At 32.7% G+C, this 24,789-nt stretch overlaps 1 protein-coding gene across 1 annotated transcript in view; it reads left to right on the forward strand.

The window, feature by feature from the left end:
* Window positions 1-10,555, forward strand: part of LOC145685413 (transmembrane protease serine 9-like) — a 54,291-nt gene extending 43,736 nt beyond the window's left edge. The window contains exons 10-14 of the mRNA XM_081757807.1: window positions 1,236-1,413; window positions 3,833-4,041; window positions 6,876-7,087; window positions 9,748-9,802; window positions 10,273-10,555. Of these exons, the coding sequence (XP_081613933.1) occupies window positions 1,236-1,413; window positions 3,833-4,041; window positions 6,876-7,087; window positions 9,748-9,802; window positions 10,273-10,397 (779 nt within the window). The 3' untranslated portion in view covers window positions 10,398-10,555. The remainder of the gene's footprint in view (window positions 1-1,235; window positions 1,414-3,832; window positions 4,042-6,875; window positions 7,088-9,747; window positions 9,803-10,272) is intronic.
* Window positions 10,556-24,789: the final 14,234 nt, after the last annotated feature.

The raw sequence follows: 24,789 nt of genomic DNA on the forward strand, positions 1-24,789 counted from the left end.
TATGGTATGATTAAGATGTATATGATTTTTAAAAAAATATCTTCAGAGAAATTGAAAATTGGTAGATTTAGGTGCAAACAAAAGTCATTTGATATTACAACTGAAACAAACACAAAACAAACTTACTTCGATCTAATATCAAGTATTACACAACAAAATTTAATTTGCATTTCTAGTAATAAGTGTTTTTTCAGCAAACTAAAACTTGCAGTACTTAAAAAGGTGCCACCGTTTTCCATCATAATGAAGAGTTGATAAGGCTCTATTCAGTATCAATTTCGGCTTAATATATGACTTCTGCTTATTGTAAAACGTCAATTTTTAAGTTTACACAATGTTTTGATGAAATGTTTTCTGGAAAACTACCCACGAGAATTTATACTCACTTATGGGTCTGTCTTTCATGTATTTCAATGAGATCTTTAATTAGTGTAGGACCTATGACACATTTTTGAACAAACTTTCTTTTTCGTTAAGCGCTAGTACGAAAATCTTGTAGAGTTTTCAAATAAAATTAATTACATGAAAACATAATTTGAAATCAATCTTGAATCTTGAATTATAGGTTACTTTCATTTTTTATAAAACTCATAAAGAAAGAATTGTCTCAAACTGTAGGCTCAATTAGAAAGCGCTTACTTTCAGCAATTCAAGGTAGGCTATATCATGCTCATGGGTTTTCTCGCTGTTCTTCCGTTTGCTCATACATTTTCATTCCACCAATTCTTTCATATCCACTTTCATTCACTTTCATTAATTATTCTTCTCCCTTATCCTACAGGGTATAAATGCGGGCTGCTAAATGTTTTATTCCACTTGTTTCTCCGTAATCTATAATAATGCATTTTAATTAAAAGGAGTAGAAACAAGTACATCCTTTGAAATTTGTTTGGTACCGTTTATTGTGTTAGGGAGCATGCTAGCTCAGTGGTAGAGTGTTTGCTTTTGGTGAGTTGGGTTCTGTTTTTGCGTACGATTCACCGCTAATACTATAATACTTGTAGCCTATTATATTATAAATATCACAAATATGGGCCTATATATTTCCATGTTCTTACCTATCCCAATAATATCAAGTTTGAACAAAATATAAGTGTTTTGCACAGGTTGATTAGACGTGAAATGTCCCTCTATAATACTTAAACCTTACCCCCGAAACAAATACAAGTATTCTTTTACTATTATCATAACTACTCCGTCACCACTAGATTGATTTTTGTTTTATTTATCCACAGCATGTGGTAAAGTACTAAAAGTCTTGCCTGACGCAGACACCAAAATTGTTGGCGGGAAAGAAGCCCTTGTCAACATGTATCCATGGATGGTTGCATTGTTGTACGATGGACAATTTTACTGCGGAGGAAGTCTAATTAATTCTAAGTATGTTATTACAGCAGCACATTGCCTGGAGGGGTAAGTACGAAAATTTTCATATCGTGTCTTGACAAAAAGAATACAACATGAAAAGTAGTTGAATTGACATTTCTTTTCTGTCTAAAATTTTAAAATAATGATTCAGTTACATAGAACTAACCTTGAATATGTACTGTATCTTATAGTGAAAATCTCAGGACAATTTTTCTTAGTTTCAGAGATACCCCACCACAAACTCAAAGAAATTGACTGTTTTCTTAACAACTTTGAGTACCTATGCCATCGTTGTTAAATTTTTCAGCATATTGATTTATATGAAGAATAATTTATCTTATCTCTTTGGAATGGCTTTAGTTTACTGATTTTTTTAAAAAAAAAATCTTTTCAAACGTCCCTTACTTTCTGCTCATACATTTTCATTCCACCGATTCTTACATATCCACTTTCATTCACTTGCATTAATTATTCTTCTCTCTTATCCTACAGGGTATAAATGCGGGCTGCTAAATGTTTTATTCCACTTGTTTCTGCGTAATCTACAATAATGCATTTTAATTAAAAGGAGTAGAAACAGATACATCCTTTGAAATTTGTTATATTCAAATTGATATGTTGATATTGCCTATCTTTCTAAATATGATTTATTTCCCTTCTAGGTTCAGTGCGAGGAAAATAACTGTTGTTTTTATGGATCATGATCGTGCAAATAAGACAGAAACCAAACATTTTACAACTTTAAATATTCTTTTATATCATTGCAACATTTTAATTTAAGTAGTATGAAATTTATTCATAATAGAACTTCATTTTGAAAAAGGAAGGGAAGTTTAACTATATTTAACCCTTAATTACTCTGGTGAAAATAAGTTATACTTCGGTGAAATCTGACAGACCCCAATTGCTTCTTTCATGAATATAGAATTCTCGCTTTATTTATTTATTTATTTATTTTTAGTTCCACGGCTAAGTAAATGTTGCTTTGTTGATTTCTCGTATCAGAAAGTTACCAATTTGAATACACATGAATCTGTTGAACGATTGAATGCAAATCTGCTGAGAAAATATTAGTGTCCCATTGAGAAATATGAGGCTGGATATTTTTTTTTAACGAAAATAATGAATGTATTTTTTTCTGGCTCTTTTGCTATTTTCATCTCTAGATATGCAATATTAAATTACACTGAGAATAATTGTAGCCTCCCTTCAGACCATCGATGTCATGTATTCCCTCAAGACAAGATTCATCACTACGCACTGAGTGACTACTCTCTCCTAATTGATGTTCACTTACATTGCTTTCAATTTCTCCGTCTTTTTTCTCTTCAAACTGTTTTCAACACTATGAGCAACTTCCTTGACATTTAGTGCTTGTCTTGGTGTTTTTCAGTAAATCATATTCTCACATGTATATACTGCAACTGATATTTCTACAGTGTCATGCATTTTTTTAAAAAACGCACTTTTATTCCCATTTGAAAATAGGCTAGTCGCAGGAGCTAAGCCTGCTCTACTGCTAGTGACATTTGTTGTGTCGGTTTGAAGAGTTTATGTATAAAACAAAAATATATAAGAGTAAAGTAAAACTATATAAAATATATATAATTTACCATTTACGACATCCAATACAAAAACACCTACAGTTAAGTTTTCCAGCAGAGCGGTTTCGGACGGATGTATATGAGAAATTTATTAAGCATCTTTTGCTCTTTACATATCGCGAATACATCGAATTAAGTTTGAAATGACCAAATAAGTTGAGTTTCCTAAATGGTAAAATAGGAATGACCAAAGGAAAATGGTAATACGTACTTTGTCTTTTGAAAGATTGTGATGTTCAGACCTTAATTTGTCATTCGATTGAGATTTTTGTATCTTAAGGCTTAGTCTTAAAAATCCGCCTGAAATTGTCAAAGAAACAAAAAATATGTAATAATATGTCGATTATGCATAATATTTCATAAAATGTATTGTCAAATCCTTGAATCCAAGATATCTTTACACTGACATGCAAAGGTGCCGATTCTGAGGAGCCAGTGGACCCGGGACACAAAATGCTCATGTGGACCCCCATGTATTTTTATGAACATATATTTTGTATGTTTTTATTGTTATATGTATTTTTTATGAATATGCAATATTTGGAATAATTTGAATTCAATTTGTCTTAAAAGCCTCATATATGCCTTCCTAAACCCTTGTCTGCAATCAAACGCACATCTTAATGGGCTCCCCCTAAAGTTACAGAGAAATCGGCGCCCTTGGTGGCATAATAGTTTTCATTAGGTTATAGAATTTAATCTGCCGTAGCTACTATACACCGGAATAGATCAACTCAAGGAAGAAATCAACTGATTAAATAGATACTATATACATAAAACTTTCTAGTTTTATTATAAATCATGCACTAACTCTTTTCAGTACTGCTCATCTTTCTAAATATGATTTATTTCCCTTCTAGGTTCAGTGCGAGGAAAATAACTGTTGTTTTTATGGACCATGATCGTGCAAATGAGACAGAAACCAAACATTTTACTCGTCAAGCGGAGAGGGCATTGGTTCATCCTGGTTTCAATCCCTTAACCCTCAACAACGATGTTGGTCTCATAAAATTGGACAAAGAAGTAGAATTGGAAGATGGAATGAATCCTGTGTGTATGCCTCCACGTGGTAAGTCGTCAAATTACAAAATAACGTACTCCATGTTTTCACAAATTTACTAGTTTATATGAAAAATAACTTTGTAGGTTTGGTCGATGCTGCAAATAGAGGATCCATAAAACGAACACAGTGAATAATGACAAAGTAACTTCCTCTATTATTAAGTTGTTTCAGTAAACTATTTTCCTTCACTCTTAATAAGACTTCTGTTTCGGTGTGATCATAATTTGTTTATTTAAGTTCCATTTTAACCTGTAGGCCAACGTTCCAGAGCAGCATAGATAAAGGTGGATGTTAAACTCCAATTTATTATTAATCTTTTTAATGAATCGATAATTGCAAAAAGGACCTGAGTCCATTTTGTATAGCTTTGAGATATTAAAGAAAATATATTTATATCTCTTCAATGGCTATTCCACAGCACTCAGCCTATAAGTCAACATTCTTCTCTATATAGAAAGTTGCGTATTGTTCATAAACCAATTTCTTTTTTTTTTAAAAAAAAAAAATGCGTTCGGGTCCATTTTTCAATTATCGATTCTAATAAACTTGCAAGACCAATTTACATAGGCATCAGCAATAGCTAAAAATACCAAGTAGATAAAATGTTATTTAAATGTATACTATCCTAACATTTAGCTATTGCAACTAAGAGAAAATAAAGAAATCTCTCCGTTTCGACTCCCAAATCCTTGTATATGCAACACTACTGGGTAATATTAAGTCAATACGAGATGTGTATCTAAGCAAACAACGTCAGTATCTTTAGAATTAATAACATATTTGATTTACTAGTATTGCTTTAAATTTGCAATATTAACTCTTAACTACGCTGTTTTAAAAGGTTACACAGTCTACTTCGGTGTGGTCTGAGAGACTCCAATGTTTCTTTCGCAATTATTGACATTGAGTGATTTTTTTTTAATTCTACCGCGAAGTTAAAGTTATTCTGTTTCTTTCTAGTATTAGAAAGCTACCAATAAATATGAACTCGTTGAATAATTAAATGCAAATCTGCTGAGAAGTTACTAATGTCATGTTGAGAAATATGAAGCTGGCTAAGATATTTTTTTCACGAAGATAATGAATGTATTTTCTTCTGCTGTTTTTTTTATATTTTTAAATCCAGATACGTAATATAAAACTACACTGACAATAACTGTCAGGTCCTACTTCCACATCGTTACGGTCATGTATTTCGTCAAGACAAGATTCGTCACCAGTGATTGAGTGACCATTCTAAAAATAGATTGCTTCACCTTTCATTGCTTCAATTTCTTCGTTTGTTTCCTCTTCCAACTATTTTCAAGACTCTGAGCATTCTCCTTGACAGGCGTTTTCAAGCAAATCTTTGTCTCAAATACACACTCCAACAGATATTTGTGCAGTCACATGCATTTTTAAAAAAAGATGTAACTTAAATCCCTTTGAAAATGGGCTAACTAAAGAAGATAAGGCATTCTCTTACTGGCAGTGGTCGTTTTGAGAGTTTCATGTATAAAACACAAAATTTATAAAAGCCTATAAAGATAAATTGAGTTCACATTCACAACGTTCAATAAAAAATACTAACATTTATACTCTTGTGGGGTGATCTTAAGGAAGTCATATTGCGAAAAGCCTCAGTTCTTGTTTTTGTTCCTATGTTTACAATGATGGTAGTTTACGCTAAGTTATGAGGATAGACAAAAACATCAGAATCATCTATTGGACACCTTTAAATTTAGATAACAACTTGGATCTGTGAGATGCTACCAAAGTAGTTGGAGTAGTTGAAGTTTAAATTATTTAGAGAATTTGTTTCCAGTAGCTGCTAAAATGAATTATCTCAAGATTTTACGTTGAATTTGTGTATTATATTGTTATGGAGCGGTAACGAGTTTAATTCCTGAAGTTCTTAGTATGGTAAAAAATTCGATTTATTTACTAGATAATATGAAATTATTAGAAGCCAAGAAGAAAGTATTGTATCTGAATTATTAAATTAATTGTTGAAATAAGTAGCTTATCATTAAAATGCAAACAAAATCATGTTTTTATATTGATTTGCTCATGATATTAATATGGTTCATAACTATGATAGGTTTTCTGATAGAGAAACCTATATTTAAGTATTACGTCCATGCTTATTGGTGCCATGCACAAAAGAAGCAAGCGAAAGGTTTCTGCTTTCTGTTTTTCTTCTTTTTTAATCGGAACTATCCACCCTATTACGGATCGATTTCAATCACAAGCAACGAAGGTATTCCTTAAGTTATAAATTGCAAAGGAACACGCACTATATTTCAGGACAATTAGAAAACTTGTGAAAGTTAAACTTTTCTTAAATTTAGGATTAATTCTCCCTTATTCTTTAACGATTTCAGCACCAAATCATTTGGTAAAGATTTTTTATTCGTAAACGAAACATCTGCTATGTTTCACAAATTTGTACTAAATTTATTGCAGAACGGTTTCCCCGAGATGGTGAATAAATTGCCTCGCTTATTCTTGACACACTTGGATGATTGGAAAACCTCAAAGAAAACATTCTTCATATTTAATTAGAATCGGATCAAGTTACCGAACGTTATCATGGAATAGACTGACAGACACCCAAGTACAGGTTAATCCAACGATGAAAGCTCTCTTATGCTTGCTTCAACGAGAGTAAAGTTAATTTTACTTCGTTGAAATAGGCTTGCCCAGAACACGACACACACATGTTTCGTTTCTTTCAACAGAAACAGATGTACAGGGACGAATAATCACTTTCATTTCTTTTAGAGGCTAGATAGCCTAATCTCTCTTCTCATGGGTAACTCTAAATGAAAATGCTTCATATTTACGAATTTTCTTTTCAGATAACACATTTGCAGGAGAGACAGGTATCCTTGTTGGCTGGGGTAAAACTGCTGACAATGAAGATCCTTCTAATATACTCCTAGAATTGCCAATGCCTATATTTTCAAACGAGGAGTGCAAACAAACTGGATATGGGGATCATTTTCATCTTAGAATCACAGAAAAGATGTTATGTGCTGGATATCTTGATGGTCAAAAGAGTGCCTGCAACGTGAGTATTTTATCTAGTAATTGTAACGAAAGAATAAAAATCTTTGCACTGTTTCCTGGTTAGAAACATTTTAAATTCGATGTGTCATTTCGAAGCTTGATTCAGCGTTCGTTTCCTTACAGAGATGAGTATAGCATTTCTTGAAATAGATTCTATGTACATGTCATAAAGAAAGTCATAAGTAGCTATGTCAACACCAACCTAACATCTCATTTGCACCAACTTAATATTTTTATTTAGAGTTACTTCCCGTCGTAAAATTTCTCAATTAAGAATAAAATACATTTAACTTTTTTACTAAAAATTAAATATTTTTTTAATTTTTGCTTTAATTATTTGAATATAAAATAGTACATATTCAAATTATTTATTTATAAATCTTTACCAATGTATAGAATGAAAAGGTGAAAAGAAGTATTGATTTTTATTCTGAGTTATCTCTGGTTTCCAATGAACTGTTAGTTGTAATGAAATGTGACAACTGAAACAATAGTCTATGTAAAATAATTGTAAAATGTCTGTAGATTCTTACATAACATAATTCATTTCCATACTTCAATTTTCAACGCTGCAAAGTAAGGTAAAACAAATCAAGACTTTTACCCACGGAATCAACAGGAACTCGGTATCACGAATAATAAATACAAGAAATTTTGCACTTTCGGTCCTGTGATTATGTGGCAATTAAAATTCCAGTTTCGTGGCAGTTTAGTACATTTCTAGAAGACATACGTGTATATCAGGTAGTAAAGAAAAATATAGGGGTCCGAATTACATGGCAACTACATCTTTAGACATTGATTTTAAAACTAATACATTTCTTTATATATTGAAGGTGGAATTGCTGCAATATTACTTCAACAAACGCTCTTTTAGTTACATCAAAATATTTTTTACAACAAAAATATCAATTTAAAATAAAAAGTGCAAAATTTGTTTATTATTGATATTATTGACTTAAATTACTATCAGGTTGCATGAATTTAATGCATTTTGCTTCATGAAAAACATGCAGAAACAACACTGTTCAAAAAATATGTAAATAACTTGTAGGTAGTTCGTTTTCTATGGTTCAATTTGAAAGAATCTTGTACGTTGAGGTAGCTAAGTAAATAGGCAAAAAAGTTGTATATTCAAACTTGTATTTTACATCGTTTGGACATGTAATTGATGTTTACGAGTCTTTTATGTATTTTGTTTTTCAATTAATTTATTCTTATTTGTCTTCTGAAAATACGTAAATCATGATTCTGAGAACTGGAATACTCATCTAGGAATTATCAACCTTGCTATTAATCAACCACAATCAAGCATTACCTTATCCAGACGTTCGTTACTTGTTCTTCATACATTCATCGTTTGATTCATTTACATATAACTACTGAAAGAATGTAAAACAACTGAAGCACAAAATGTTCTGCGAATCTTCATTAACGAACTACTGCAAAGCAAGAAAATTCACAAATTTAAGTTGACAAGATCTTTACAATTTCATCGCTAGATGTCAAGCAAATAGCGTTTTCTTCTTAGGAAGAAACTCTATAAGTTTTCCACTCAACCGAGAACCGACCACCACTAGCGAAAAGTACCCTGAATCCTGCTTGGGCTTAGGACTGAAAGAGTTAATAGAGACACTTCAGCGGCTTTTCTGTACTTTAATTCTCGATCACTTATTGAGCAAAATATGCATCTAGAACGCCAATAGACGAGTTTTTACGGGATGGGTAAAAGAAACGGAAAGTTACTGCAACCGTGAAGTAATTCGGGATAAATGTATGACCAGAATTTTGAACTTGGTCTAAATTCTCAACAGTTTAACCAATATTACAAACAAAACCAATATTATAAATATATCTAAATAAGTTTTATCAGCGCTGAATTTAGATAAGCTAAATAATCGAGTATCATAATATTTGGTCATCTATAATCATATAATCATTTCCTGATCTACTAGTTAATGACCTACTAACATTTTTCCAAAAGATTAAAAATTTTAGAAACCTAACCTAATCCTTAAACTGATATATTAATTTCTGCACTTGATATATTAATTTCTCCGCAAATACAGTCATCAACTTTCACTAGGTATCAAACTAAAGAATATAGCCACACTACCAACTAATACTAAAAATATATATAAAAATGAAATGAAATCTTTGAGTTTTACGTCCCACGCTTATGTCGGCTAGGCTAAAGGAGACGGTGATGATGACAGATGAATGAAATTGTGGAATGAAGAAAGTGGGAGGGAACGGGAGAGCTCAGAGGAATCCATGCACACAGTGTTTGTCCACCATAAAGTTCACTTGTGGCGAGCTCGGATCGAACCAGAACCTCATGCACGAAAGGTCAGAGTTCCACCACTGAGCCACCGCGGCCCCTTCAAATATATAGGTTGGACTATCAGATAATACATTAACATCACTTTCAAAGTATTTTGATAGTAAAAGTGCAAAATTTGGTTGAAATCAGTTACTGTTGACTCCTAATATTTTTTCACTGATTCAAATTGTTTATATTTTTTTCGATGCATGTAACTTAGTTTTTATCGTAGATGTAATTGTCAACCGTTGTGTCATTCTTGTGGAGTAATTTCTGAAAATGCATTAAAAATAATGCATTTTTCAAAAGGCATTTTAATTGAAAATAAACTCTTGCAGGGAGACAGTGGCGGTCCATTGCACGTCGTAAATGGAACAAGATACGAATTGGCAGGTATGTCCTTTTCTATATATATATCTATATTTATATGGCACAAATAATTATTTTATGTCAGAAGTACTACATATAATTTTTGCTTCTTTAAGAACTTTACCTAAAAATAATTTTTTATCGTTATATTTTATCGAAATTTTTTTTTCTTTTCTCTATTTATTTAATCATTTATGCTCAGATTTTAACACTGTAGTTGTTACAGGAGACCGAAATTTAAACTATTATCTTCTATCATAACAGGAACAAGTAGCCTCTATGCTCATGATCTTATTATAGTCTCAAACAGAAGTATTACAATTTCGCATACATAGTCTAGGATCATAGAAACTAACTTTAGTTGATGGAAGACGAAGACGTATTTTAAAAAATAGTAACTTTAATCAATGGCAACATTTATCTTCTAGCAGAACAATGTTTTAATTTTAAATGATTTTACAGAATTGCCTTAGTGATACTTACATTATTTATAGGTACCACCTCGTGGGGTGTTGGATGTGAGAGACCGAATTATCCAACGGTGTTTGCCAGAGTAAGTAAGTTTCTCAACTGGATCAACAAGAATACTAAGGGATCCTGTTTCTGCCGAGGGGCATAATAAAATATTGCATTGAGAAGAATATTTTGTTATCTAATATAGTATAATATTTGAAACATATTGTTATTAGTAATTTGTTTTATTCTTGTTATTATTTATTGAAAACTGTTATCTAATTTTATTACATTTAACAACTAAGCAAATAAAAATATGAAAAAAAGGAAAATTGTGTTTCTATTCTTCTAACAAGGTGTCATGCTCCATGTGTAATGTATTTTAGGATCATTTATTAAATAGGAAATGGTTACATATTATTCGTTAGTATGTTTGTTGACAGTATCATGTAACGCGTTAAAGTGAATATTCATGAATGTGTTAGACGCGTGCTCAAATAATGTTATTAACAAATAGCCAATGGAAATAATAGTATTTCAGTAACATTGGTTTCACAGTTAAAAGTTATGCAATTATCACCAGAAAGAGATATCGAAGAAAAGGATAAAAATATCGGGGCCACGTGATCAAGAAAATGGATAACTCATCATCGAAATTTTAACTGGACACATGTGTCTCTACTTCTATTTATAAATTTATTCTATGACACCTGCATTCAAGAGAGAAATAAAAATAAATCTGCGTGTTTATGGAATAAATGATCATGCCAATTTTATACAAATGAATGGAGTGCCATATATGCAACACATTGTACATTTTGTAATACTGTCTCTCCCTAAGTTAAATTTAACCCAAAAGTGATAATTCATGTCAATCACAACATTAGATGAAATGTCTACCACAACGATTAGGAGGGGTATACAGGAAAGACTCAAAAATCTATCAAAACATCTTTCAACTATGTATAGTACTTAATTTGCAGCTTCTCAGCCAAATTGAAATTGCCCTACGGCTAAAAAGTATTGATAAAGATATAGAAGAATGTCAATTGCATTGCTGTTGTTTTAGACGTTATTCATATTTTGCAAAATATCTTTAAAAAGTTGTTAATGATAATTATAAACATGTAAAAGGATCGTAATATTTGCTTGAATCATCTCCAACTCCAATGAAAATGTTGCTTTTCTATTATTAGTTTATGTTCTTATGAAACAATTTTCACTCATACAAAAATTGTATTGACTTAATCTACTAGGAAATGAATCGAGGTGAACCGAACTCTAAAGCTCCCAGCGTGTCAAGCTGTGGAACACAACCTCTGTTATCGAGCCGAGCCTGGCCACCAAAAGAGCAATTCTTAGTTCTTAGATGATTCTTAGTTCCCGCCCACCGAGTTCTGTTCAGATTCGGCCAATAGTAACCAAAAAATGAAATGCTATATGCAAAACGAGTCGAGACTGTTCCTGAGAGAGCTCGGCCACCAAATACAACATTTTTTATTTATTTGGTCATGGGCTATTTTCCCACCAAATTTGGTTCAAACTCGATCAGTAGTTAGTGAGAAATAAAGTACCACATACACACCAACATACGCATGGAGTGAAAGTAGAGTATCCCGGGCCTGGAGCAAAATATCACTGCGGGGAGCGCATTGCAAAATAGACTGACATTATAGGTATGAACATTTGATCCATATAATATTCAATATGTCCCAGAATGGTAGAACTACGTCCACACACTTTTAAGATCTACTAAACATCACCTTCGAAAGTCCTAAATTATGTTGACCAAATATTAAAATTGTATAAGACTACTAATAAAAGGGCACAATTGAAGTGTTGAATTCAATGCAAGAGTATGGTGAAAACGGTAAAAACCTAAAAGTTTGCTTGTTTGTTTGCCCCGTATCGTTTGTCCATATCGATTTCATATTGGTCGTTGAACCACTTGAAATGAATTTTTGAAGCACAATTAGTACCTATTTCGAACTGGTTTTTATTATGTTACTTTCTAAATACGTATCTCCTGAGAGGCAGTGGTTTCAGGTTTTTGACAGAAATGGAGTATCTTATAAAACACATATCATAGTGTTTTCAAAAACTCCGCTTCTAAAGTGGTAAGGGGAATATGAACTATTGAGTAAAAGTGCTGCAACTTTTTGTACTTATTAGGAACACAAGATACTTCACCAGTTAGTAGATTATTACTAACGTTACATAGTGTTGCGCTGCTGAATGAATGCATGAGCTCCATAGAGGGAACGAAGTGTGACTGGTGCTTCTCAAATCTTGCCTATTATACTGCACAGTTGCAACAATTCACTTATTTAGTTTATAGCATAGGTATAATAAATAGTTAAATAGTATTAATTGTGAAGCAACATCACACCCACTATTCTCTTCTGGTTCATTGTTATAGATAAGTAAGTGTTTCCCAATCTGTGGCTCGAGAACCCCAGATGGTTTGATAAAGGTTGAAAGGGGGTCCGATGGGCCATTTGATTTTCATTAAACTTTATCTTAATATGTTTTACACCTGGAATATTTGTAAGTATAAATATATTACCAAGCTTTCAACCAATTGAAAAGAATAGAGTATAAAAAATAAAAGAAGAAATATCAATATTGCAAACCTAGGCTGAAAGATTTTCCATCTATCACAAAGTGAATATAGAATTCGTAATATTAAGTCTAACTGGTGGGATAACATTAAAAAAAATATTTCCATTTATAGTGGTACTTCATTGTCATAATTAACCCATCCAGTGCTGTAAAAATGTAATTTATCATATCATTTTTATATGTAAAACCATATTTGAACATTTTTTATTTCATGGAGGGCCGCAGAGAATTGACATGTATTACAAGGGGTTCACATCAGAAATAATGGGAAACGCTGGAATAGGCCGTTTAATTTGTTTTCTCTTTTATTTGAATTTGATTGTATGTAATTTAAAATTTTCCCTAATAATAAGAATTAAATACAAGTATTTATAAACAATATTCAAAATATCAGAAATGTATGCATGTACCTCTAAGTACCAAATAAAAAAGTCTAGTATTTATTTATTAATCTTATTTTAAGTAGCGAATTTATCTTTGGAATTGTCTTTAGAAACTTAAAGGGTGACTACTGGTAATCTACCTCAAGAAAATGTTTTAAATAGAGATACGGTTGTCCAGTTTCAAACTGTGTCAGGGATTTAATTCCATAGCCCATAGTGCCTACAGTAAAAGAATTCGAATAAAAAAGTTGTTTTATGCCGTGGAAGTTTTTGAGAAGACTCATGAGTATATATATGTCTGTATTGAGTGAAAGGTTTCTAACAAGTAAGAATTGACACTGATAATACAAGTGCCCAGATTGTCTTCAATTTCAGAGTTTTGTTTAATGCAGTTAAACTCTGGTAAGAACGAAATGTTCCCAGATTATCCTTTAAGAGTCCAAACTCGTTCCAATGTGTAATTCCCTTGGAACTCAAGCAACTTTTGGAACAAAATGAAATATTCATACAGTTACGAAATATTCATAGAGTATTTTTCAAATAGCAGTAGCTCATTTCATCATTGATCTAAAAACATGAAACAAGAACCAAAATACACAGAATAGATCAAAGACTTATAAAAGGTATTATTTATACTCGTTAAGCAAGTGTAGTTTAAAGAGATATCACACATTAAAATTTTCAGTATTTTTTCACTTTTTTACGAAAAACTGCATTTCTCCTCCAGTCTGAGTAAAGTATGACACATTGACGAAAACAAGTATCAACTTAAAATTATTTTTAAGAAAACTTAGAGGGAGTATTTACTAACAAATAAGGCCAATAACATGTAAAGAGGCATTTTGAAGATTGTAGCAATGTAAAACTTGAGCTTTAGGGGAGTTACAAGTGAGTTCATGGACTCCTAAAGATTAAGCCATTACAATTGTTTCTTCTAAGGAGTCGAGTGACTAAATGACTTCACATTAAATATAATCTATCAATGTAAATGAATATATTAAAATTTTGAATAATTTTCTTGCTGAATGACAACTTTATCACAATTATTCGTAGCGAGCACACAGAGATAATTGTCTACACATGAAATCGTAGATCAGCGTTACTGTTCTAAAAATAGTTCTCTGTTTAGGTTGTAGACGTTACGTTTGTTTTTATTTTTCTCATTCCCTTTTGCTACCACGAAATATGTCTGTTATACATAGAGTTAATCTTTTGAATATATTTCTAAGTTTTAAAGCTTTCAGGCCATCAGATCCCGATGAATAGCCTGGCTATATTTGAACGCAATTTTTGTATATCTTTACATAGCGTTACACTATAGCCCACACTTCGAATATGTCTAAAATCTAGTCTACTCTTCTACCAAAATCCACTTAAACACACCAACTTGATATTTCCTTTTATTATAATACGTAATGAAGGAAACATTTACACCTCTTAAATAACATACATGTAGATTATACAAGATGGATCCCTTGTTATATCTTATATCTCTTGTTGCTATAACGACCAACAACATATATCGTCAGACTATTACTATGTTAACAGAACATCAATTGTAATAACCGAAAGAAATTAATTCTATTTCTTTTTATATTTTCTTCTTCTTCTTTTAGCTAGCTTGTGCATATTTTATAACACATATTGTTCGTAAATACAAGTGAAGATGTTAAAAATAAAAGTAATGATATTAAAATACACAATATCGTTATATAATGTCGCCCGAAGAATAGGACTTTTGTTTACAATAAATAAAAAAGAACCCTGGACCGTTAGATGTTATATATTGATTACACAAATTTTTGAATAACCCTCGTATATATAAAAATTACATTTCATATAATAATATATCATATTCCTTTATATTAATATCATTTTCGTATTTATTCTAATTCTCATAATTAATTTTATTTTAAGTATTAATACAATTCATCGACGCAAAGGGAAGGTACATTCAAAATACGGTATAAAAGTTATTTATTTTTAAGTCCTTTTCGAGGCCATTAATACTTGTCATAAGTTAGAAGTTAAAGAAAATCTATATTATTTCCTCTGGCATGACTAAGAGGATTTTGAAAAAGATATTATTTTGACATTCATATAATTATTCTTTTAAACGAGACAGGATCAAATACATTATATATTTAAACAAAGTACAAATTATAAATGAAATACCGACAATATCTAGAACAAAACAAGTTAATTAATACCATAACAAAAATTAACACAAATAAAGAAAATATCATATTAAGAGTTAATTCAAAGATTAAATGTCATTCATGTTAACTTTGGATACAACTTCAGAAGAACCAATGTTTTAACTAACTGCATCCATTTACTTTTAGTATATTTTGAAGGGCGCCATAACTTAAATTCATCAATATTGCGTAAACCCAAAAGTTTACCAGTTTTTACATCTATTAGTTCGAAAACTTTAGGATTAATTTGCTTGATACATAAATATGGTCTCATACGCTGGATTTTTACCATATTAAGAATTAGTATAATTATCAGAACTTTCATAAGCATTATTCAAATGCTATGTATTTTGTTATATATTATGAAATTCTTGTCAGTGATATTTATTTATATTATCTCCACACAATTCAAACAGAGTACAAATAACAAACGAAATCATAACGGTATTTACAGTGAAATAAAACGAAAATGAATTGAATATATTCTTTCGGACGCCACAACATTAGGTTGTTACATGACCAACAAATTCATTTAAGTTGCATTGAAAGTCATAAACCGGAATACAGTCTTGTGCGTTATTTATTTCTATAGTTCTTTGTTTCTCATGTTGAGAAATTTTGCCATCTGTGAAATTTCTGTAAAATCCAATTCGAGGGAAATTAGATCTAATGATTACATGCTTCTGAATTGTAGTACGATTACTATTACTGTTGGTTGCTACTAAGATTAGGTTCGGTTACTTTATCGGTAAAGTTTAATTCATTTCTTCTGTCATTGTAAGGATATTTATTATTATTTCGCATATTTGACACACCTTCCTCTTTAATATTGATATTACGAACAGATACATAATTAACGTGGCTACGATTAGGACTGATCTGACCTCGATTATTGTTTTGGATCATAGATTGACTTTCAAAATTTCATAATAAGATGGTTAAAGTTAACACACTGAGCTGAAATTAACATTTGTTGTAACTTAAAGTGTAACAAAATACGAATGGACGCTATTATCCTTGATTCTGGTTGAAAAGGATTGATTGATTTCAACTCATTGTATGCCGATACTACAAAGTCAGTAATACTCCGGTCCAATTTAGGATGATAATGCATATTCCGGACTAATGCATCCCTTTAGCTGACATAAAGTCATTCTGAAAATTGGATAATAACGCAATCTTAAAATCAGAATAATTACGCAGATTGACTTTGACAGCCTTAAACCAAGTGGAACAGGGAGGTAATAAAACGTGCGGTAGAATTTTTAAGAATTTGGATTCATCCACCCTCATTAGGTCACATTCATCTTCGAACTTTTCTATAAATGTACTGGCAGGTATATCATCAGATCTTCCGCTAAATTTTGTAAGAGATTTGATCTCACTAACACGAAAAAATTTACCTCTGTTAATTTTCTTCATAAGTTGGGTTTTTACAGGATTGCTTCTTCTACGGTGAGATGAACGATTTGTTCTCCGATGTTCGCCCACATTAACCTCAATATCACTCTTTATAGAATATAAGGATGAATCGCTTCCTTACACATTCATTCGGTGTTGATACGGTGTCGGATCCATATTGTCAGTAAGAACTCTGTCACCATTCGCACAGGCATTGACATGATCACCACTGGCGATAACAAGTCTTTCCTTGATGGATTTTACTTCTTCCTGTAATTCCCTGATTTGGCTACTATGTTCACTTATTTGATTGGTATGTTCATTAATTACAGTTTCCACAACTTCAACAGAATTTTGTATTTCGGTGAACCTACACAAAATCTGTTCCATTTTGCGATCACTCAGTTCAATCCGTTGTGACAGATCTTGATTTGTCTGTGGAATCTGTTGTGATAAATCTTGTGATAACTGTTGATTTGTTTGCTCAATTCGTTGTGATAACTGTTGTGTTATTTGCTCACTCATTTGTTTGATAAGGTCAGCTAGGTCTGAGGATGTATTCATTTCTATAGTACCAGTTGATTCATGTGTATTTTCACTACCATTAACACTCATTTTAATATTTCTGTAAATTTTTCTTCCACTCCTTAACAAGGTATATACCATGTTGATGGATTTGATAAAAACGTAATCTTAAAATCAGTACGTTACGTAATCTGCTACATAATCTTAAAATCAACCTAAAGATAGTTATTTAGGAGATTGTTTACTTATTCTCTCACAAATCTCCAGAAATCTTAAGGCGGAAAACACCAAAATACATGTAACACAATTTTTGTATATCTTTATATAGCGTAACACTATAGCCCACACTTCGAATATGTCTAAAATCTAGTCTACTCTTCTACCAAAATCCACTTAAACACACCAACTTGATATTTCCTTTTATTATAATACGTAATGAAGGAAACATTTACACCTCTTAAATAACATACATGTAGATTATACAAGATGGATCCCTTGTTATATCTTATATCTCTTGTTGCTATAACGACCAACAACATATATCGTCAGACTATTACTATGTTAACAGAACATCAATTGTAATAACCGAAAGAAATTAATTCTATTTCTTTTTATATTTTCTTCTTCTTCTTTTAGCTAGCTTGTGCATATTTTAATAACACATATTGCCCGTAAATACAAGTGAAGATGTTAAAAATAGAGTTCCAGAAGACTCTATGATTGGATAATATGTAAGCAGAGATGAGAGTTTTAGTAATAAACGAATGTAATAATTGGCAAAAAAAAGTAATGATATTAAAATACACAATATCGTTATATATGAGACATAGCCGTATAGTTTGTAGTTAGATCTGATCATAACCTGTCGCTATGAGTCCAACATAAGTCTTCCACTTTCAAAGCGAGAACCATAGCAATTTATTTACAACTGAAGAATATTGTGCAATTGACAAATGCAGTAGAAGCTGCTAAACGTCGATCTTCTGATCTTCTCTCTGTGTTTGTTTTCTGGACATAGTGAAAAGGAAACAACATATTTCGGTTGACTAACTAATGGATAATTAATTAACTTTGGTTAATATCATTATTTGCCTTATGTCAATAAGAAAGAGAGAAAATTTAGAGGAAAGCAAGTAAAAGTTTTCAACAAGGATTGGATCCAGAATTTTCAAAATATAAAACTCGAAATCATTCATCTCTTAAATCATACAAGAAAAAAGTAGCTTTATTATTTGCTATCATTCGTTACGAAATATATTTTCTCTGGTTAACATACTTTATAACCAGTTGAAGCAGCCGGTTCTTCGTCAATACAATGTGACAAATCTAAGGTAAAACATCAAAAGAAACAATATTTTAGCACACACAGTTAGAGGCAGAGAGGATGAGATACAAAAGCCATACACAGTTCGTTGTAATTTTAGTTGGAAGGCAAGTACACAAAGCCAATGCAAAGTTGCCAAACTTATTTTGAGATGGAAAATATATGTTTCTTCTAATGTACTTATCTTAGATCAGTGGCGTAACTAAAGGCTTGGGGGCCCTTCCGCACACAGCCTGAAGCGAGGCCCCTTTTCAAAGTCCCACTTCATCATTTGGGGGCCCCTGATGGCTTGAGGCACCCTGCAATGCGGGGTCTGTGGGGCCCTTATTTACGCCCCTGCCTTAAGTCCATCACGGTTCAGAACTTCCAACGCTGCGCAAAAGCAAAGTCAGTACGTATTCAGTAACAAAACGCTCCAATAAAAAGGAGACATAATTCAAAAATATCCCTCATTGAAATATGATGCACAAAATGGTTCTAAAGGATAGGAGAATTTTGTGTGAAAATAATGCAGGTAAAGGTAAATATTCCCCTTTCTTTCTCAGGGAGCAATTGTATCATTTGTCTGTTCCTATTAAATGTAGTGAATGTTTGAGAAAAAGTGACAGTTGACTCAGAGGTATGTTGTGCTTAACTATGAATGCTCCTCAATTCATCGTTAAAAGCAAATACACATAGCCCCTCTGGTGATGTAACATATTTCAAAGCTGTATCTGTTAATGGGCATACATAACAAAGGTAAAATTTCAAGGTAAATTTCCATAACTTCAGATGTTCGTAAGTAATCTATGAGAAATTTGGACACACTTTAATGACTATTCATAAGTATTGTCATAATCTGTTGCTAACTTAATATTAACTTTTTTTTTTGTTGTTTAATTTTCAAATGACCATACTACGTATATAGGATAAGTGGATAACGTTAAACAATAATATATGCGTAATATGTAACAGTGTTGTAAACTATAAACATCAACTGCAAAATTACTGAAATACTTTTTTCTATTCTAACAATACTGTTCAGTCATTATATATATTGTATTTTTGTACTTGATATTACAATAGTCCTTTCTAAACTACTTAATCAATTTTCCTAAAATATTTTATAATCTTTGGATCAAGAGTGAGGCTATAAACCTCTTCAAATTATTCTTATTAAAGTTCAGGGTTCCTTTAGAGCGCCGAGGCTATATGAGTCGTGAACCTACAGTTTAAGATAAAATCCAAATCACCATGATACGTTCAATGCTTTCTTACGAGGAATCGAACCCCGGATCACTCGAAACTTAACTTTGTGATTACAAAGAGAATTGTTTTCAATTTAATACAACATATTTCAACATAAAAATATTTAAACTACACAAATCAACAGTGAATTAAACAAAATAATCACGAAGAATCAGGCCAGGAAGAGAGAATGACACGAGAGTCACTAATATGAATTCTGTTTGCCAGTATCTGCAGTGAATAAGTGGAGTGAGTGGCCTAAAAATAAATAAACAAACCAATAAAATTTAGAAATAACGAAAAATGGTCATGGGTGAGTGGCCTAAAAATACATAAGCAAATAAATTTTTAAAAATTTAAAAAGTGGTCACCTACAAAGTGCAATCCATCGTTCGTTCTGGCCCAATTGAAGAATATAGTCGTTTTTAATTGCTCTCAAATTCCCTGAATTTGTCATGTCGGCTTGGATTTCGTAAGTTGAAGTAGAAAGAGTTTGACACAAGTGTCCCGTTGTGTCGAACTCTTTTATTATACCAACAACAACAACTACTACTACTATTACTACTACTACTACTACTACTACTACTACTACTATAATAATAATAATAATAATAATAATAATAATAATAATAATAATAATAATAATAATAATAATAATAATGTCAGTGTAATGAACTTTCTTGGGCGGTTTAGGGTTAGAATCTTACGCTCCTCCCGATTGTTATTATTATTGTATGTTTGGTTTTGTCATTCGAGAAAAACCTTATTGGAAACAGTATAAAAAAGTCATACGTATGCAAGATATTGTCATATACTAATATGGAAAAATGTCAAGTTATGGAAGTAATAATTTGGCTATCTTGTTATGTAAATCTTACTATATACACCAATAAATGCCACTTTCAAATTGATTTTGTGATTTTTGCCTTATATTAATATAAGTCATTATATTTAGTCATATCGATCATTGATCAGATTGTATCTACAGTATTTCTATTTTCGTTTAATTAACTAAAATAATGTATTGTCACTAGCCAGCCACAAACCACTTTCGGTAATAAATAACTTTAAATAAAAACAGTCCTTCAGTCCCTCTTTCCGACATTTTTGTAAACATCATGGGCCTTATGCAGAGTCGTTTTAATGTCTGATTAACGTCATACTACGGAGTTGACTAACGGACGGTTATCAAAATTGTATTCAGAGTCTCTGATTAGGACGTAGTATTTGTCGAAGTTAATCACACGTGACTAATTAATCTAGAGCAGAAGCTAATCTTTTACCCACGGTTTAGCGTGCGACACAAAATTTCGTATTTCGTATTTCATATATTTTCATTTTTAGAGACTACGCATGCGCTCATCTACTTTTCCGTAGTTGCCACATTTATTTTCCTCACCCGATGCATTGGAGTTATATAAGTTAATCATACCAAAATCATCTTTTTAGTTGTATTCAAAGTAGACTCTGAATACCATAACGTGCACCTTCCTTAGTAAAGATTTAGTATGCTTACTAACTAGACTGTGACTAAACTTCGATTAACGAATTCTCTCTGAATTCCGCCCCATGTGTTTTACGCAAAAGAACAACTCCAAATTAAAACCAAATTTTAATTTAACATTATTGCGTCAGCTATGTTCAAAGTTTCAAAACAAATGATCCTAAGGACAAACATACACTGTAAAAAATCGTTGTGTTATTTCAACGACGTGCCTATGTGTTAACACAATTGTGTTAAAATATAACACTAACAGATGGTTAGAACAACTCACTCTCCATTTGGAGTTGTGTGTCAAATGTCGGTAGTTGAAATGACACACAGCCTGTGTGTTAAATTAACACAAGTGTAGAATCTTGGGAGGTTTTATTTCTGCGTGATTGCCAAATATGCTGGCCATCTAATTATAAACACTTATGTCTGAAGCTACAGACAAAACATAGTAGAAAGCAATACTTAAACAAATCCAGGTATACGCAAAATTTGAACGTGCAAACTGCACGATGTGTTCTCAATTGTTTTACATAATGTTTCTGAATAAATATGCCAACAGCGAGAATCAACACCGTATTACTGTGTCACTTCTATACTGCACTAGAACTCACCAGTCAACAGTAGGGACTGTGTTTCAAAAATGGCGGAAGGACATAGGTAAGAGTTTCCTATCATTCTTGAACAAGTTGTTGGTGAAGGTTGTGTTTCGAACTATCAAGAAATACTTCACAATAAGTGTTGGGGAAAACGACAAAAAAGTGTATGAAGATTTTCTAAATGAAGTGTTCTGTAGTTTATTATTCTTATTTTAAAAGTAGAATCTTCGGTAATCGTACGCATGTACATCACAAGCTTTTCCAACACAGAATAATGGTTCCATCAACACCGTACACGGAGTTATTTCAAAACCGAAATAGGTGTTATAGTAACACAGAACTGGAGTCGAAGTAACACAAAAAAGGGTGTTAATGTGGTGGTCTGACCATGAATTTTAACACTGAGAGTGTTAACACCAAAACTGTGTTACTTATACTGCTTTGACCTTAAATTATGACAAAGATTGTGTGTTGAAATAACAAGAAAATGACGAAATAACACAGGGACTCTGTTATATTAATACTTGAAATGGTGTAATATTAACACAAAATAATTAACACATTACACACTGTGTTACTTTCTTTGTGTTGGTGCAACACTGCCACAAGTAACACTCAACACTTTTCCTCACACTACCAACCCTGACATGGTGTCGAATCAACGCCGAAAATACTAACACAGATCCGAATTCAACACCTGTTGTGCGTTAAAAACATAACACACCGCCTGTGTTAAACGCTAACACCGCGGGATCTGTATAGAAATTAACACCGCATAGTGTTAGTCACGTTTGAACCACTGACCTGTGTTAAATTTGAGTTGAATTAACACAACTATTTTTTACTGTGCATAACCGAAATACAAAAGGGGCCGCGGTGGCTCAGTGGTGAATTCACCGTGAGTTCTCATGGTGTGTGGAGGTGTTTTTGAGCGTTCCGTGAAAGCATATCCTTCGTTTCTTTTGTTTTTTTCTTTAGTTTTTTTTTGTCCTGTGATTAGGACTGTATAGTGGTGTTAATTACTGAAAATTGTGTTAAGTAGTACTACGTTATGAATACCATTCGACAAAATACGTTAAAATTTGAGTTTGACAAGAATTTCAGACAATTACGACCGTCACCGGCTGAAATACACATATGGTTAAGTGAAAATTTTTCCGATCTGATGAACAAAGTGATTGCAATTCAATTACACAACGAAGACTTCTGTGTATATGTGAAACTGGATACAGCTCTGAATTTTGAACAAGCTTTACGTACTTTGCCAGACTCTGTTCCCTTCCGTCATTCGACTGGTGTTTCCTCTGTGGTGAATATATTGGATGCTACTACTAACTATACTAAAGTCCGTATTTTTGAATTGCCGTGTGAACTTAGTGATGATGTAGTACGTGATACCTTGCGTGAATATGGTGAGATTAAACAAATAGTACATGAAAAGTGGGGCACTCACTTAAAATACCCTGTGTTGAATGGTGTTCGCGCAGTTTATATAGAATTGGGGAAACATATACCCTCTAAACTCCACTTCATGGGTTATAAGGCTTCAATTGTGTATCCTGGACAGCTGCATACTTGTTTCCGCTGTTTGAGTACGGATCATCTTGTTTCCCAATGCAAGGTACCACCTCGTCAGTTACCTCGTCCTCAGCACAAACAGGACGACCTTCGTATGATAGCTTTATCCACTGGTAATCTCCCGAAAACCCCGCATTACTCGTTAAACTCACTGTCTCCTTCTTTACGGCCCAGTGTTTCCACGAGTGTTCGTGATGTGTCTCGAGCTCCCCCTCCTTTGGTGCAGGATCCTACAGAATTTCCTACTTTATGTCATGATGTCATAACAGAATCTGACCCAAGTACTACGGCCTTACAAGATTGTGTTGACCCGATTCAGTGGCCCTCGACCAACTCAGTGCTACAAACTGCCCCGCCCAATCTGGCAACGTCGCAAGATGATGTCCCATTGTCTACCTCTCATGGTCAGCTTACTAAGAAATCAGCCACAACTCTTGAAAATGCATCTGAATCTACTTTGCCCTTTACTAGTGCTCATGGAAATCAACTACGGCGATCGTTACGTAACAAACGAAAAGTGCTCTCAAATAAAACAGACAGTGTTAGCCAAGCAATCCAAGATAGTGTGAGTGACCCGGAAACACATAGCGGCGGTGGTGGTGACCTTGACTCTGACATGGTTTGTAACAACTTCTCTGCTACAGGCGAGTCTCGTGAAAAGAGTGGTGAAACATACCCTACTGCTTCGTAAGTTCTTGTGTATAGCTTCTCGTCAGCACCGCTCACGTGCCCTTGGGTTCTTATGCCATATATTTTATTTTCTGCTTTCCCTGCAGCGCAGTTCTCACGTGATGTTTACCGGATTGTTTCTATTTATGTTTTTATTTTTCTTTCTTTGCAAACTTCAGGACGAGTGGTGGCGATTGAGTTTCAGATGGATGCAATATTTCTCATCTGCCCCCTCTGTAGTGAGGTGTATTTTTGCACAACCTATCCAGTTTTTGGTGTTATTTTTTCAAATTTCAAATTGCTTTATTATTTTATGTATTTATTAACTTGATGGCAGGTTCTCCGTCTCCTACTAGACCTAACGTGCGCCGCCTATGTACAATAAATATCGCTGGCATTCACCATCCAGCGAAACAAAATAGTTTAAAAACTTTTGTTATGCTAAGTGGTTACGACATCATTCTTCTGCAAGAGGTCCGTTTTGAATGTTTTGAATTTCTGCCAATGTACAATGCAATTGTGAATATCGGACCCAACAAT

This window comes from Thermobia domestica, chromosome 5 (assembly GCF_964235325.1).
Source record: "Thermobia domestica chromosome 5, izTheDome1.hap1.1, whole genome shotgun sequence".
Classification (NCBI taxonomy): Eukaryota; Metazoa; Arthropoda; class Insecta; order Zygentoma; family Lepismatidae; genus Thermobia; species Thermobia domestica.